This window comes from Heloderma suspectum, chromosome 2, assembly GCF_057233095.1.
Source record: "Heloderma suspectum isolate Gila_16-S chromosome 2, 16-S_ref, whole genome shotgun sequence".
Lineage (NCBI taxonomy): Eukaryota > Metazoa > Chordata > Lepidosauria > Squamata > Helodermatidae > Heloderma > Heloderma suspectum.
The window spans coordinates 130,834,628-130,852,373 of NC_139459.1; the positions used below are offsets into that span (position 1 = coordinate 130,834,628).

At 45.1% G+C, this 17,746-nt stretch overlaps 1 protein-coding gene across 1 annotated transcript in view; it reads left to right on the forward strand.

Moving 5' to 3' along the window:
• ABCA1 (ATP binding cassette subfamily A member 1) overlaps positions 1–17,746 on the forward strand; it is a 137,773-nt gene that overhangs the window by 86,359 nt on the left and 33,668 nt on the right. Inside the window, exons 17-25 of the mRNA XM_084834780.1 lie at positions 745–949; positions 2,723–2,833; positions 3,321–3,492; positions 3,807–3,938; positions 7,538–7,677; positions 9,071–9,208; positions 11,162–11,382; positions 13,085–13,157; positions 14,121–14,323. Of these exons, the coding sequence (XP_084690906.1) occupies positions 745–949; positions 2,723–2,833; positions 3,321–3,492; positions 3,807–3,938; positions 7,538–7,677; positions 9,071–9,208; positions 11,162–11,382; positions 13,085–13,157; positions 14,121–14,323 (1,395 nt within the window). The remainder of the gene's footprint in view (positions 1–744; positions 950–2,722; positions 2,834–3,320; positions 3,493–3,806; positions 3,939–7,537; positions 7,678–9,070; positions 9,209–11,161; positions 11,383–13,084; positions 13,158–14,120; positions 14,324–17,746) is intronic.

Genomic DNA, 17,746 nt, shown 5'->3' on the forward strand with positions numbered 1-17,746 from the left:
CCCAATCACAAAAAGCCCAAACACAATCCACTAGGGTGGGGGTGGGCAACATGTGACCCTCCTGATGTTTTGGCCTACAACTCCCATCAGTCTTAGCCAGTGAGGCTAGCTAAGGTGAGGGATGACAGGGTTGTAGGCAAAAAAGACCTGGCAGGCCCCAGGTTGCCCACTGCTGCACTAGGACTACTGAAGAGATTTCCTTGGCCCTCTCCAAGTGTTGTTTCTCACTGATCCCTTAAATGCCTTGCTTAGATGTACCCACACTTATGTTAGCTTTCAATGGTTAGTCCACCTTTCAAACCCACCAAACGATGTTGCTTTCAAATGCACATTGTTTGGGTTTGCTGACCTTGGAATGGGAACAGGATTCAGATGTTGCCAACAGTGGTATCGAAAACACTTCCCCATGGCTCCTTCCCATATTGCTCCAGGAACATTTGGCTTCAAGACAACAGGATAAGAAGAGCCATGCTGGATGGACCAAGGTCCATCTAGTCCAGCATTATATAGCTCCTCATCACCTGACTGCCAGCTTCAGTACCGAATAGGCAATGATCAGGTGATAAGGAACTGCATCATTTGCTCCCATCCAATTTACTGTAGCAGCATGGAAAGTGGCACATGCAGCAGTCCCCATCAGCTTTTATTGGGGTCCCTGTTACGTATGGCTGTTGCTTTTTTCACATCAAAAATGTAATTAATGTATGCAGCAAGGATGTTAAATGGTGTGTTTTTCCTCTCCAGAGCCTGCTTTCTCCTGTAGCCTTTGGCTATGGCTGCGAGTACATTTCCCTGCTTGAAGAGCAGGGGATTGGGGTGCAGTGGGACAACATTTTAGAAAGCCCCCTGGAAAAACGCAACTATAACCTAACCACTTCGGTGTATATGATGCTCTTTGATGGTTTGCTGTATGGGATGATGACTTGGTACGTTGAGTCCGTCTTTCCAGGTGAGGAGTCGTGCTTTCATCTCCCTTCATCTTGCCCCATTCCTTCCCTTTGCCCTTCCTGCCCCCTTCACTTCCTCAAAATGCTGCTGCTGAGACTGCTGCTGCTCCCACCATGTGATCCTCCCTTGGGAGATCACAGGCACAGACGTCGCACAGGGCCAAAGCACACATCACTTGAAAGACACCTGCAGTATATATTGCCCAATATGGATCACTATTTAGAAATGTATATTGCAGGCATAGGCCCCCTGATAGAGATTGGGATCCTAGTGGTGGTGCTGGGAAAGCATTAAAGCCCCCCCCCCCGCACACATGCACACACACACACACCCTAGGGCCCTGCTCCATCTCAGGGCCCCTATGCTTACTCTAAAGTAATGTAAAGAAAAAAGATGCTGCTAGCTACATCTTTAAAGTAACTTTGGGTCACAGGAAAGGCAATGGCAAGTTCTTCTTTCCACTGGAGATCGTGAGAGCAAGAGCCCAGTCTCCACCATCAGTTTTATGAGGCTGCTTTTCCAGGAGATCCTATGCAGTTGAAGCCTCATGGCAGCAGATTCAGAGCAGAGTTTTCTTGGCAGCAGTAAATGACTCCTTTCTTCCCCGATCCCCATCCCCAACTCACGCCTGTGCTTAGTGCATGCACATTAGCTACCGTGGTTGGGGTTATGTCCAGTAGATTGAAGTTGCTGCACTTAAGGCAGCTTTGGCCACTTTGAGAGCATGTAGAGAATGTTTGGCAAGAGGCTCATTTCTTGCGGGGCAAAGGCGCACCTCTAAGAGCATATCTGAGTTTTGCAGGAAATAGGATATATAGATTTTCATAAGGCTATGCAGGTGGACGGGATCAACTTTTGAGTAAATATGCACAGGATTGCACTGTAAGCAGAGATTCTAATTTTTCAAGCAGACTTCGCAGATCTTAAAGAAGCATTTTGCATTTGAACTTACCCTTTCACAATCCGTTCAGTTCAGTGAATATAAACATTTCTTGGAATAGTTACTTTAGCTTTGCCATTTGATGCTGCTTGAACACTGTCTGCAGGATATATTAATGGATAAGTTGATTTCAAGCCTTCTGAGTTTTGCTAAGTTAATTTGTGTCGCCTTACTTTCCAAAAAGGAGAAGCAGGAACTCCTTTTCCCAATCTCATTATGGGAAATCACTCCATTGAAGCCTATATAAAGGTGGGCCAAAATAAGGCAAATTGATCTGCAGGGTTACAAATGGAAATTCTCAAAGGATATAGAAACAAATCTGAGTGCTGGTTAAAATAAATGCGTTTCTAGCCGTGACTCATAAACAGAAAGAACTGGTACTTCTTCCCCTCCATGCACATTACTGATAACCTGTCCTCTTTCAGTGTTTAGGCTCAGATTATAATTGGTGGTTCCCAAACAGTCACCTGTGGGGAGTGACCATAGGCACTGACAAACTTACAACTCAGCCAAGATAATGTAGATGGAGCTAGTTCTGATATTTGCAAAACAGCCCCAGTCAGTGGAGGCGGGTGGCTCCGATGTCAGTGGGGCAGTGAATCTGCTCCAGGTTTCAGTCAGGACCAGTCAGAACTCTAAAGGAGCTATCCAAGGTGCTTTAGAATTCTGACTGGTTCTGGCTGAAACCCGGAGTGGATTTACCGCCCCACTGACATTGGGGTAGTGGAGGCTGGTTGCTCTGAACTTAACACCTTGAGAATCATCTTTGCACATCAGAAATACTGCCAATGATTCTTCCCAAGTATCACATAGACCATTTTGTCTCCTATTCAGGCCAGTTTGGCATTCCCAGACCTTGGTACTTTCCCTTTATGAAGTCCTACTGGTGTGGTGAGGAATCTGGGGATCGACGACTCCCTTCTGTTCACACAGGGTCCTCTGAAAGTAAGTGGCTGATTTGCAAGTGTCAGCTGCTGCACAGTGGGAAACCATGAGATGTCTTCTGAAATCCAAAGGAGAGGGTCCAACGAAGGATTCAGTTAAAAAATCCAGGAAGAAAGATGTAGTCATTGCAAAGCAGTGCAGTTCATCTTGTAGCTAGGGCTGTTGCCTTGCAACCCAGACCCTGGATGTTGCCCCTTACGGGTTGTGGCCAATGTTAGCCCTACTTAGAGTAGACCCATTGAAATGAATGGGATGCAAGTCTTGCTCACTACTAGAACTCAGGATTGTCCAAGGCTGGCAGTAGGTCCAGGCAAAAACCAGTCCTTCTTCGTCATGCAGTATATACTTACGGATAGATGAGTATGGAGCAGAGCAAATTGATGAAAGAGAGGTTTACCCATAGGTAGTAGCCATGGTAGCTGATAGGATATTATATGATTATAATGTGCTTTGCTTCACTAAGTGGATTTACTTCCCTGTTCCATAGTCTGTATGGAAGAAGACCCGAGCCATCTTCACCTTGGGGTATCCATTCAGAACCTGGTGAAGGTGTACCGTAAGTGCAAGAAGCCTGCTGTAGATGGCCTGACACTGAATTTCTACGAAGGACAGATTACCTCCTTCCTGGGACACAATGGAGCTGGGAAAACAACCACCATGTAAGAAGCAGCATTGTTCGCTTATCTATTTGTTATATTTATATCCCACCTTTCATCCAAGGAGCCCAAGTACATGATCCTCCTTCTCTCCATTTTATTCCGAAAACAACCCTGTGAGGTAGGTTAGGCTGAGGGCCAGTGATTGGCTCGAAGTCACCAAGTGAGCTTCATGGCAGAGTGGGAACTAGAACCTGGGTCCAGTGTTCTAACCACTACACCACACCGGTTCTCTGGCATTGTTAAGGTGGAGCAAACAGCTTCACCAGCTGTCTTCCGCTCTGTGTTGGACTCATTTTCCCTTCTGTTGTGTTCAGGTCCATCTTGACTGGATTATTCCCCCCAACGTCAGGCACAGCCTTCATCCTGGGCAAAGACATCTGTTCCGAACTCAGCACCATCCGACAGAATCTGGGGGTCTGTCCCCAGCACAATGTCCTGTTCGATGAGTGAGTCACGCCATGAATCGCAGTTCCCTTCTGTCTTTCCATTTCTTTCGTAAACAGCGCAAATCCCAAGACCATAAACCTCTCTATAGGCAGTATACTAGGGTTAGGAAGCACAGGGCAAGGTACATATGGGCATCCTTTCGGCTACCATGGCTACTACCTATGGGTAAACCTCTCCTTCATCAGTTTGCTCTGCTCCATACTCATCTGTCCATACGTATATACTGCATGACAAAGGAGGACTGGTTTTTGCCTGGACCTACTGCCAGCCTTGGACAATCCTGAGTTCTAGTAGTGAGCAAGACTTGCATCCCATTCATTTCAATGGGTCTCCTCTAAGTAGGGCTAACATTGGCCACAGCCCTTAAGGGGCATCATCCAGGGCTGTGTGCGTGTGTGTGTTTGGAGAGATGGCATGCATTTTGAAAAGTCCACAGTGCACCCGATATGGGATCCCGGTTGGTGAGGGTTATACCACCCTGTTTCTGGAGTGTAGGGTACATTTTGCCCTTCTCTCACAGTGCAGCACTTCAGGCTTGGGTCAACACATGCCTCAGAAAACCATGGCAGAATGCTGAGGCGCTGGAATGGACCTCCCCCACTTCGGACTCCAGGTGGTATAATCGCATTTTTGAATGCTTTCCTGTGTTTTAAACTCCCTGCAAATAGAAAACCCCCACAGCAAGGAAAGGTAGAACTTATTTCCCTGCATGCTAACGTCTCATTTGTAGAGTGTCTTTTTAACACAGGAAAGCATTCAAAAGTGGCACCTGCTATCTGTAATGTGCCACCTTAGCATTCTACCACGTTGCTGTGGACCTACAGGTGAGCTGCAACTATCCATTTATACAGGGGAAAGCTAAAAGGTACAGTTGGGGTTTCATTGAGACAGGGGTTAAACCTGCTTCTGTCCCATGATATCACTTGTTTTCTTCTATAAAGCCCCATCCCCTAATCTGCATAGTCTCCCCCCACCCCCCTCCATTCACAGTGTGGAGGATGATGAGATGTTAGGAACTGGCTTTCATATATACTAGAATAGTATTGTATCGATGCACCTCTGATGCTGGGCTTCACAGTAGGCCCTTGCTAGCTATTTCAGAGATACTTCTCATTTCACGTAAACAATTGCATGAATGCTGGCATATATAGGTACTTTCTGAATAATGTTTGCTTAGGTGTATTACAGAACTATTTCACCATACAGAATTGATTGGAGGCTCAGTGAAATCAGTATTCTTCTTGATCCCCTTCCTTAAGTTTAGTTTTAGAAAATGGGACTTTCTTCTAGAAAGCAAGCCTATACAGCATAACTTTGCTGTGCCATTCTGAAGTTCTGTTCACAAGCATTGGGGCGCCATAGAATGTGGCACTTTCAGCAAGAGCATCGACTTGGCATTGCTAACGTAATTGCTTCCAGCCCCAAAGGATGAAAACGCTCTTGGTGTCACCCCTATAAAATTCCTGGCAGGGCAGGAGGTAGGGTCAAAGGGGGTATTTGCAAAAGTGTCATGGAGGGCTGCTTCCAGTAATCTGGAACAAGCCTGAGGGACTGCTGCTCCTCTTCTACTTCCTCTGGTCCCCAAGAGAATGTGGTGAAGGAAGTGAAAGTGGGAAAGTGAGTTTGAGGCCTACATCTGAGCTACCTCTGGGATATAACCCCAGGGCCAACGTGTTACCTAAATAGGCCCTCTGTTCTGACCACTGTAAGATTTGGAGGAGAGATACATGGCTGAAAACAAGTGCCAAACATGTTCTGAGACAGGTGCAGTTACTCAAGGTGTCTCTTGAGTGCATATACCATGTGTCATGTCACCTCCACACATCATCATATTCACCACAGAGACACACGGAAGAAAACAGGAACATGTATTTTCTGCAATGAATGAAATAGAAACATTTTCTGTCTTTCACTGACCATGCATCCAGACTGTGTTCTGTCCAAGCCACCTTGGAAGAGCTCTGCCTGCTCCAGATGTTCGAAGGCCACAAACTTAAATAGTTTGCTTGGAAACAGTTTGCTTTTTGGAAGAAGAAAAAAAAGCCCAGTGATTTCCTTTTATTTGCCTTTTGGGGGGGATGGTTTTTTGTTTTGTTTCTAAGCTGTCCAGGCACAAGCTCCCAGTAGATTTTTGAGCTGTGTCCACAGACATGGGGTTTAGGTCCTTGCATAAAAAATAAATCAGAAATTCTTTCTTATAGTTTATTTTATCATGCATCATTGGATGAAGAAATTTGCCTCCTGATTAGTATGCAAGAATTGGGTTGTTTGCTGTGAATCCTATTTCTTAAGATTTAATATATATGTGCTACTTGCAACCCACCAAGCTGAACACAACTCACCGGCCTTGTTCAACCTTCAGCAGCCAAACAAGCATTACTTTAGATCTATGTCTAGCAGCTATGTCTTTTATTTTTCATTTTTACTCTAGAGTAGGTGCAGGTCCCCAGTCTAGGGGGGGAGAAAGGGTTAAAGCATCTCTAGCCCCCCCTTCCCCTCCCCCTGGCTGGGGTCCCAATCCAGACTGGGTCCCCTGCTCAAACTCTAGAGTAAAAAAAAAAAGACATAGCTGCTAGAGACAGGTGTAAAGTAATGTCAGTTTTGACCCTCGGGTACTTCCTAAACCTCCTGTTTTGCTGCCTATTTTGGACTGCAAAAACAGGAAAGTTGCCCAACACCTGGCAGAGCACGATTCATTGTTGTTGGGCTCCATACACACATTCTGCAGGCCCAGATTAAGGTCAAGCTTTTCGGCAAGTGGTGTAGTGAAGGGGGGCACCCCATATTTGGGGGATGCAAGTTTACTAATAGGGCCTGTTTTTCATCACCCAACTGACTGTTGAAAATTTAGTCAAATTTAAGATCCTGAAGTGTGGGTGCCAGAACTAAGATGCTGAAAAATACCCTCCACACATGCACACGCATTTTTTAAAAAAAATTCCAGGCCTAAACTAGACATGACATGCAGTTTCCTGGATCTTTTCCCCGTCTTTTAAAAAAAATTTAAACCAAAAGCAACCTTGGGATGGAGGTCAGGGAAGGAGAAGGAACAATTTAACCCTCACTTTCCCCTCTACCTATTTTTCTGCTCAAAATGGTCCTTCCTTCAGGCTGCATTGGTGGGGGCGGGGGAAGCCGCTTCAGGAGTTGATTCTGAGTGGAAAAACAGCTTGGAGGGAAAAGGGCCAAGCCATCCATCCCCCTGCCATTCCTACACACACACACACATGCCAACCTGAAGCCTTCTGAGTTTGCTTTTGATTAAGTGCTTTGCCTGCAGGAGGCCCCTGGTTCAATCCCCAGCATCTCCACTTAAAATGATCAGGTATCAGGTGATACGAAAAATCTTTTTCTCCTGGAGATCCTGGAAAGCCACTGCCAGCCAGAGGAGTCCATACTGGGCTACATGGACAAAGAATCTGACCTGGTAGAAGGTAGATTCTGATGTTCCTGTGTATCTCTCCTGGTTTGGGCCTCAGCCTTGGAAAATGTATTTTTCTGGTCACAGTTGCACCTTAAAAATAAACCATGAGGAACCAACAATATGTATGCTTTTTTCTTAACAAAATTGTGGCCGTTCTCCCCCCCACCCACCCAGGTTGACAGTGGAGGAGCACATTTGGTTTTATGCGCGCTTGAAGGGGCTGTCAGAGACGTTGGTGAAAAAGGAAATGGAGCAGATGGTCACAGACGTTGGCTTGCCTCACAAACTCAAATCTAAGACAAGTAAACTCTCTGGTAACTTTCATTTATTCAGCCATATTCTACTAAGATTACTCTGCAACCTGCATAGCCTTAAGAATGTAAGAAGAGCTGTTCTGGATCAGCCCAGGGATGTTTCCAGTCAGACAAGCTCCTTGTGCTAATAAATCATTGCTCTTCCACTGTAAGCTACAAGGAAAATTGCAATTGACTTCCCATATTATTGGGGGATGCTGAACATGTTTTATGTGGACATCCCACTATGTTCTGTCTACATCAGTCCCCTTAACACTTCAATCTTTTTTTGAGGGGTGTGATTTTGATGGGAGTAGTGACTTACCAGGCAGCTGAACCCATTACAACTCAGCACACATTGACTAAGCCCTTTGTGGTGGGAACCATTTTTATTACCCATTTATTTTGTTTGTTCTGTCTTTTAAGTTCCACTAAAACATTTTTCGTTGTGTGTGTATGTGTACACACACACGCATACATACACACACACATATATATATCACAAACATACATACACAGACACACCCACACACACCATTTAACTGGCTGTTATAGTGCCATAATGCTATAATGCAATATATCATTTTTAAAATGATAGGGAGTGGGGGAAACCCTTTCCATTTACTGCCATATCTTAGCATTTTAGGGATATGCTATACTCCTTTAATGCCATAATGAAATATTTTCATTTTTAAAATGATAAATAAAACCCCTTTTCATATACCACCATTTTAGCAAGGTAGATAATAATTAAAAAGGGTTGTTTTTAAATGGCTTTTTAAAAAATAAGCTGCATTATTGGAGGACAGCACTATACCTCTATAATACTCTTCCTTTAAAGTAGCCTTTTTTATGCACTCCTCATGTGTACTTATTTTTGCATATAGCAATAATCACCTGTGCTGCTGCCAATAAATTAGACACCATTGGTTGATGTATATTCGATACGGATCATTTTTTTAAAAATCCAGTTTCTTCTTAGGTCAAAAGTTACTCTGTCTATATCCCTTTTAACTTGTCTCCAAAACACTTGGATATTCGGGCTGTTTTATTTTCAGCCCCTTTCCTAATAATCCCTCGCATGGAATTTGATTCTTTTTTCTTATCCTTCTTCCTTCCCATTGTCACGACATGCTGAATTGTTGTTTTAATGGAATGATCCACTAGTAGAGACTATAGCTCCCCTGCCCGCACATACATACATTCATCAGTTCCTTCCTGAAAGCATCAAATGATAGTTGTGAATCATCAGGTAGTGAGTAATCAAGTCCCTGTTCTGGAAGCAAAGACCTCTTAGACCTACGTGTCTCCCTTCCACCCCTGCATGCATTCACCCAAGTACCCAGCCACAGTTTTGCAGACACCTATGGATCATAGATTAAATTAGATTAATTCTGTCTGACTTGCTTCATAGGCGGCATGCAGAGAAAGCTTTCAGTAGCTCTGGCCTTCGTGGGTGGCTCTAAAGTTGTCATTCTGGATGAGCCAACGGCTGGTGTCGATCCATATTCTCGCCGAGGGATCTGGGAGCTGCTTTTGAAATATCGCGAAGGTACTTCACCTCTTGTGGACCTGTGAAAAAGTTTTATCTGTGCTGTATGGTTGTTGTGCAAAAGTGAATGAATATGTAGGGAGCAACCATAGCTCAGTTGTAGACAATGGGGGCTGGTGGCTCCGATGTCAGTGAGGCGGTGAATCTGCTGTGGGGTTCAGTCAGAACTAGTCAGAATTCTAAAGCACCCTGGATAGCTCCTTTAGAGTTCTGACTGGTTCTGGCTGAAACCTGGAGCAGATCCATCGCCCACTGACATCAGAGCCACCAGCCTCCACTGGTGGTAGAGCACACATGCTTTGCATGCAAAAGCTCCCACGTTCAACTGTGGAGTCTCCAGGCAGGGCTGGGAAAGACCCTTGTCTGAAATTCTGGAGAGTCGCTTCCAGTCAGTGCCAATAATAGTGAGCTTGATGCGTTTGCTTTGACTTTCCCCTAGCCATTAGATATCGTTATACTAGCCTCATGATACTATTGTGTGTACCCGTAGTTTTCGTTTGTTTTGCGTTGCTTTTTATTCTCGTGTTAACTGCTTGGGAATTCGTTTCAAATGAGAAGCGGTATATAAATTTTGCTAATAAATAATGCTTAGACCACACTTTTCTCTTAGCGCAGCCTTAAAATGAGATAACTCTCCAGGCTTTGTGGGGCTTAGGGGCATATATATATTTCAATGTTTTAGAGATAAGCAACTGACCTTGAAATGAAAATGGTTTCAGTTCTTCCAGCTGGGGCCCTTTCTGATCGCTGATAAACTGCTCAGAATATCAAGAGATTACTTGAGGAACTGAAGGCCAGGACAGGATGTCTGTGTATTTGGCAAGGTCTGAGGGCTCTGCTATCAGACATTTATCATATCCTGCTAGAGGGGAAATACTACATCAAGTTGGCGTACATATATTCACTTGGAAAACAGATAAAAAAATTGAACTGGAGAAAGAAGATTAACAAACCATCATGGAGAACTATCCAGTTCTTTGATTATGTACCAGTATAAAAGAACTGTCCTATAAAAATCCTGGCCAAGATGGTACATGATTCCCTTCTGGCTAAATTTAAATCCTGGTTAGGTTAAATAAAGCTGAACAATCAGAAATAAACTTTAAATCATATAAACAAACAAAATATAATTAGAGGAGAGCCTGCTTTGGTGAGGAGCATGTTGTGGAGATGTGAAGTTGCTCAAAATTTTCAGATTAGCATGTTGAACCCGATAGGCCTCATCATGGCCAGGGAGCCCCCTTTAGATCATGTTTTGCTGCATTCTGAGATCAGTGGGGCCAGGTCATAGTTTTCCCGATCACCTTATTGCCTATTGGCACCAAAGAGCCTACCCTTCAGTGGTTTGGCAAAATGTAGGGTTTTTCTTTACTGATTAAACTTACTATGAGCAGAGCTAAATCAGAGGCTTTCTAACCTTGGGGCCAAACTAGATAAGTCAGAAGAGATCTCCCATCTCTCTAAATGACTTCTAAAAGCAACTGCAGGGCCTCCCAGGTTGGATTGGGATCATGAAATGGGGAGAATGGAGGGTTAATGCTAGGGCAAGCCCAAGACATTTTGCTGCCTGAGCCAAAAACAAGATGGCGCCCCCCCCCCCTTCCATGGACAAAAGCTAACTGGAATGGCCGTTGAATCTTTCTTCAACACTGGTAATGGGACAGCACCTTCCACCACACCTGAAAGCAGCAGGCTACCTTAGGGGACACAGGGCAGGCTGTGTAGCACACAACTCTCTCTTCCAACACCTTTCTGCCACCTTTCAGCATGTGTCACCTGAGGCAACTGCCTCACTCTCCCTCATGGTATGGCAGGACCTGGTTAACCATTTCCTCCCGTGCTGTTTTCCTGACGTAAATCAGCCCTCCCTAAGCTGTTATTTTCTCTCTTAGGGAAAACATAGAGCTACATGATCATTAAACTGGCCTGGTGTACTCTCTTCTTGGTTTTCAGGCCGCACCATCATTCTCTCCACACACCACATGGATGAAGCGGACATCCTCGGAGACCGAATCGCCATCATATCTCATGGCAAATTGTGCTGTGTTGGCTCTTCGCTGTTCCTGAAGACCCAGCTGGGGACAGGCTATTATCTGACCTTAGTCAAGAAGGATGTGGATTCCTCCCTGAGTTCCTGCAGAAACAGCAGCAGCACGGTGTCTTACCTGAAAAAGGTACCACTTTCAGAAGCACTGTCTGCCTTGTTTCCTTCCTTGAAAAAACTACAACAACCCCTAAATGGGGAGACTGGTGGGCTCCTCAAGTCCAATGTCCTCTTCTTCCTGTAGGCCAGAAAGAGTCCATAACAGTACAGCTTGACAATAGAATGGAGTTACAGGAGACACTTTCATTTTGGGCCCTGACACACTGTTGCTTAGCTACAGGTCTTCTTTTCCAAATGCGGGTATTTGAAGCCCAGCTTTGGCTGCTACTTCTTGAAAAGATTTAGCTCCTCTTTGACCCTCTTCAGGTGATGGCCTTGTAGGCCCCTTCCAACCCTACTATTCTATGATATCTCCTATGATATCTTCTGTGAGTGTGATAAGATGGGACCAGATTTCAGGGTCACTGATGCCTTCCTCTCACCTCTCTCATTGTATGTAGAGTCTGAACTGGGAGTGGCTGCATAAACACAGGGCCGGTATCAGAGGCTGGTGCAATTGGGCCCTTGCCAAGGCCCCTGCCTCCATGCTCAGTAGGGGTCCCACCTCCAGTCCCTAAAGCTTTCTGGTGCTGCTCCTCCTTGCTGCTGCTGCCTGTAAAATGCCCTCTTCAAGTGGGCAAACAGTGAGAGGAGAGAGGAGGAGTAACTTCCTCATGCCATGTCCTCTTGCTCTGGGAGGTGGTACAGAGTGGACCCAGAGGAAGAGGCAAATGAATGTGCAGCAGCTACACTGGTGAGGAGGAAGGGGTGGGCATGCTCAAAGAGGGGGTCCCACTGATCTTTCCAAGGCTCCCCCAAAGTCTGGAACTGGAGCTTCATAAATACAGGATCTCCCTGACACAGTAATCCAGACTTAAAAACAAGGTTTGGAACACAGGATGTTACATTCTATGGGTTGAATCGAGGGATGTCGGAGAAATCCACAATGTATTCAAGTGAGTTTGGATTTCTATGAATCCAACCCATGGATTCTGCAGTGGACCAGCTTTTCCCGAGTTGCACGGATTCCATGGACTTGCAGACCATTTTTTAACAGTTTCTGGAATTTTATGCAAATTCAGCTGTAGAAAAATTCATAAATTAAAAAAACACCAGTCGAAAATGCACATTTCCCCCATAGGCCAAAGCATGAAAATGTGCATTTTGGGGGGATTTGTGCATGGGAGGGGGATTTGCGCATTTTTAGAAGTGCAAATCTGCTTCCATCAGTGAGTGGATGATGGAACGAAAGGCACATGACAATCTGTGAAATGCAGACGGAATGGATTTTACAAAATCTGTGCATCCCTAGTTGTAGACAATTAACCCCTTCCTCTGATGGAACAGCTATTTTCCAGTCTGAACACCCTCATAATCTGTTCTGGAGAGTTGGGGGAACCCCTCCAGAGCAGATTTTGAGGGGCCCATAAGGGGCTGCAGGGGAGAGAAAAGGGAGGGAAAAGTCTCATTGGGCAACTGAAAGGTTGCTGGTGCGTTTTTCCTATGCCATATTCAGTCTGCATGGATTGAAAAAGAAGGCCGGTGTTTCAGTCACGTGCATTGTCCCTGGGCTAGAAGCAAAACCACAGCCTTAGAGGCATAGCAGAATTCATTAGAGATCAGCCTCCTGTGTTTTCATTTTAATGAGAATTGAAATATTTTTTCATTATTTTTTTATCCAGACTTTATTCAGATAGGAGATGATAACTGGATCACTCTTTCTTTTCAACTAGGATGACAGCGTGTCCCAGAGTAGCTCTGATGCTGGGCTTGGCAGTGACCATGAAAGTGACACCCTAACAATAGGTAAGGGCTTTGAAAAACTACAACACATTCGGGTTGCTTCTTGTGCTCCAGCCTTTTGTAGTTTATTGCTAGAGTGTGACCTTCTAATCATCAGTGGAATTGCTGTTATTTGGGGATAATTTAAATACTTGGCATATACCTCCCACCCCCAAGATTCACTGTAATGATAAATAGGTGATTTGGTCTAGGTACAGTGGATTGGATCCAGAGTGTGCTTCCACTGGCGGCAACATCCCCTGAGCAGAGTTCTGCTGAGAACACACCCGCACAGGGCTGGCCTTATCATTAGGCAGAGTGAGACAGATGCAGGGAGGGGGCAGTAAGGTATTGGAGGAAAGACCTGTGTACTATGCAGTTTGCCCTGTGCCCCCTAAGTTAGCCAGGTGCAGTGGAGGATGCTACCCCATCAACAGTATTGAAGACAGATTCATCTACCAGTCTAGTTGGAATGAGAGGGGTGCCATTTTGTTCTTTGCTTCAGGAAGCAAAATTTCTTGGACTGGCCTTGTTCCCATGGAAGAAAGGTGGGGAGGCTACTTTCGACAATTTCATCATCCCCCTGCAGCCTCCAGCACCATGTCCCTCATTCTTGGGCCCCCCAACCCTTCAGAACATTTTTGAGGAGCATAGGGGGCTTCAGGGTTAGGGGAAATTGGCAAAAATGCTCCTCATTCGACCAGTGGGATTCCTCCGCTGGATCAGAAGCTTTCTGCAGACGGAAAGGGCCTCCCATTCACAGGAGGCAAGGTCTGGCACCTACTCTCTGTTTCTGTACATTCAGTTGCTTTGAAATTAATGGAGAGTTCTTACTTCTCTCACCTTGGTACAATGCCCAGAGAAACAGGCACTTCAGTCATTAAAAATATCAAATTAAATATCAAAAATAACAAACAATAGTTGTTAGCACGAGGCAAAGCAAACCGCCAGCAGTAGAGGGGTCTGATGATAGCTTGGTTCTTCCAGATGTGTCTGTGATTTCCAATCTTATTATGAAGCATGTCCCTGAAGCAAGGCTGGTGGAGGACATTGGCCACGAGCTCAGTTACATTTTGCCATACGAAGCAGCTAGAGATGGAGCTTTTGTGGAGCTGTTTCATGAGATTGACGACCGCCTCTCTGACCTGGGGATTTCCAGCTATGGCATTTCTGAGACGACTCTGGAGGAGGTATGTGAACCATGCCCTTTTTAAGGAAGGCATAGAAGCCATTCTGGAAGCATGTGGTCGCTCTATGTTTGGGCACATGGCAGCGGATTGTGCAATTGGCTGCACTTTGGAGATCTGTCTTCTGTGCATCCTTGGGCTTGCATACGTGCAGGGGGCCTTTCAGTTTTCTTTTTGAACATAAGCCTCTCATATCTGCACGTCGCATCACAAAGAGTGTCTCAGAATGGTATAAAAAGTCACTTGCCATGTGGTGTGTGGGCTTTTTAAAAACTCAGATGTCCCTGCTGCACATGTGTATCTAACCGCATAGTGCTCTGAAGTGCAGTCTGTGAACACACGGGGACCCTCGGTTGTCTCTTGTGAGATAGCAGTGATGGAAGTAAGTGCACCATGCTGGTGTTACTGAGAGCCAGTCGACCCAGTCAGAAGAATGAAGTGCCTGAGCTTTCCCTGCCGTGGCACGCTTCAGGCTGCAGATTGGAAGGTGAAGAATACAAGAAACAGCCTGATTCTAAGTCAGACTATTGGTCCATCTAGCTTAATATTGTCTACAGTGACTGGCAGTGGCTCTCCAGGGTTTCAGGCAGGAGCCCTTCTCAGCCATACCTGGAGATGCCAGCAGTGGAGGCTGGTGGCTCGGATGTCAGTGGGGCTGTGAAATGCCCTGGGTTTCAATCAGAACCAGCCAGAACTCTAAAGGAGCTATCCAAGGTGCTGAGTCTATTTTGGGGACAGGTTTCCACACCTTGGATTGCTTCTCTAGAGTTCTGGCTGGTTCTGACTAAAACCCAAGGCGGATTCGAAGCCCCACTGACATCAGAGCCACCAGCCTCCACTGTAGTCCAGGGATTGAACCTGGGACCTTTTGCATGCAAAACAGGCGCTCTGCCACTGAGATACAGCTGATCTGTCTCATCCTTCCACCCGCACCCCTAAGCATTAGGCACACACACATGTTGAATTCTCTCCCATGAAAACAACATACTGAGCACAGAAGGGAAAGAATGGGTCTGGCTGGCTTTCTTCTTCTCACACTAGGTGTTGTTGTTGTTGTTGTTGTGTTGTGTTTTAATATGGAGGGAGCTATTTATTTGTATTTAAATTTCTATACTGTTTAAATTTTCTGTAATCTTTGTGAACCGCCCAGAGGGCTTTGTTTATGGGGTGGTATAGAAATAACAACAAGAACAACAATAAACCATTTTTCGACCCAAAAAGTGTTCAAAGCAGTTTACATTAACAATGTAAAAAATATTCTAAAATATAAAGAAATAATTACAGGGACCCTTGTTGAAAAAACTCCAAGACCACCTTTTCATGGCTAAGGATAAAAACATTTGATTCCCCAGCTTCAGCCGGCAGTGTTAGTGTTCATCTGGGAGAAGCTTGACCATATGATTCTGCTGGTTGTATATATTCTTAAGTTGAAGCTGCTTTGCTGGAGTTTGGATGGCTCACACACCCTGTGCTCTTTGGGCATGCTATGACATGCGCGTGGGGGAGTATTACAGACGCTTGACGTTGTTGTTGTTGTTGTTGTTGTTCAATCGTTAAGTCGTGTCCGACTCTTTGTGACCCCATGGACCATAGCACGCCAGGCCTTCCTGTCCTCCACTCTCTCCCGGAGTGTGCTCAAGTTCATATTCATTGCATCAGTGATGCTATCTAGCCATTTCATCCTCTGCCATCCCCTTCTCCTTTTGCCTTCAATCTTTCCCAGCATCAGGGTCTTTTCCAGGGAGTTTTCTCTTCGCATTAGGTGGCCAAAATATTTGAGCTTCAGCTTCAGGATCTGTCCTTTCAATGAGCACTCAGGGTTGATTTCCTTTAGGATGGACTGATTTGACCTCCTTGCAGTCCAGGGGACAAGAGTCTTCTCCAGCACCACAGTTCAAAAGCATCAGTTCTTCGGCGCTCAGCCTTCCTTGTACTCCAGCTCTCACAGCCATATGTTGCTACTGGGAAAACCATAGCTTTGATTATACGAATCTTTGTTGGCAAGGTGATGTCTCTGCTTCTTACTATGCTGTCTAGGTTTGCCATAGCTTTCCTCCCAAGGAGCAAGCGTCTTTTAATTTCATGGCTACAGTCACCGTCTGCGGTGATCTTGGAGCCCCAAAAAATAAAATCTGTCACTGCTTCCATTTCTTCCCCTTCTATATGCCAGGAAGTGATGGGGCCAGATGCCATGATCTTAGTTTTTTTAATGTTGAGTTTCAAACCAGCTTTTGCACTCTCCACTTTCACCCTCAACAAGAGGCTCTTTAGAACCTCTTCGCTTTCTGCCATTAGGGTGGTATCATCTGTCTATCTGAGGTTGTTGATAATTCTCCCGGCAATCTTAGTTCCGACCTGTGATTCATCCAACCCGGCGTTTCCCATGATGTACTCTGCATATAAATTAAATAAGCAGGGCGACAATATACAGCCTTGTCGTACTCCTTTCCCAATTTTGACCCAATCAGTTGTTCCATGTCCGGTTTTTATTGTTGCTTCTTGATCCTCGTACAGGTTTCTCAGGAGACAGGTAAGGTGGTCTGGTACTCCCATCTCTTTAAGAATTTGCCACAGTTTGTTGTGATCCACACAATCAAAGGCTTTAGCATAGTCAATGAAGCAGAAATAGACGTTTCTCTGGAATTCTCTTGCTTTCTCCATGATCCAGCAAATGTTGGCAATTTGATCTCTAGTTTCTCTGCCTCTTCGAAACCCAGCTTGTACTTCCGGTAGTTCTCGGTTCACATACTGCTGAAGCCTAGCTTGTAGGATTTTGAGCATCACCTTGCTGGCATGTGAAATGAGCGCAATTGGACGGTAGTTTGAACACTCTTTGGCATTGCCCTTCTTTGGGATCGGAATGTAAACTGACCTTTTCCAGTCTTGTGGCCACTGTTGAGTGTTCCAAATTTGTTGGCATATTGAGTGCAGCACTTTAACAGCATCATCTTTTAGGATTTTAAATAGCTCAGCTGGAATACTGTCATCTCCACTAGCTTTGTTGTTAGTAATGCTTCCTAAGGCCCACTTGACTTCACTCTCGAGGATGTCCAGCTCAAGTTCAGTGAGTGCACTATCATGGCTAACAGGGACATTAAGATCTTTCCTGTATAGTTCTTCTGTGTATTCTTTCCACCTCTTCTTAATCTCATCTGCTTCTGTTAGGTCCCTGCCTTCTTTGTCCTTTATCATGCCTGTCTTTGCACAAAACGTTCCCTTGATATCTCCGATTTTCTGGAAAAAATCTGTAGTCTTTCCCATTCTGTTGTTTTCCTCGATTTCTTTGCATTGTTCATTTAAGAAGGCCTTCTTGTCTCTCCTTGCTATCCTCTGAAAATCTGCATTCAGTTGGATATATCTTCCCCTTTCTCCCTTGCTTTTTGCTTCCCTTCTTTCCTCAGCTATTTGTAAAGCCTCATCTGACAG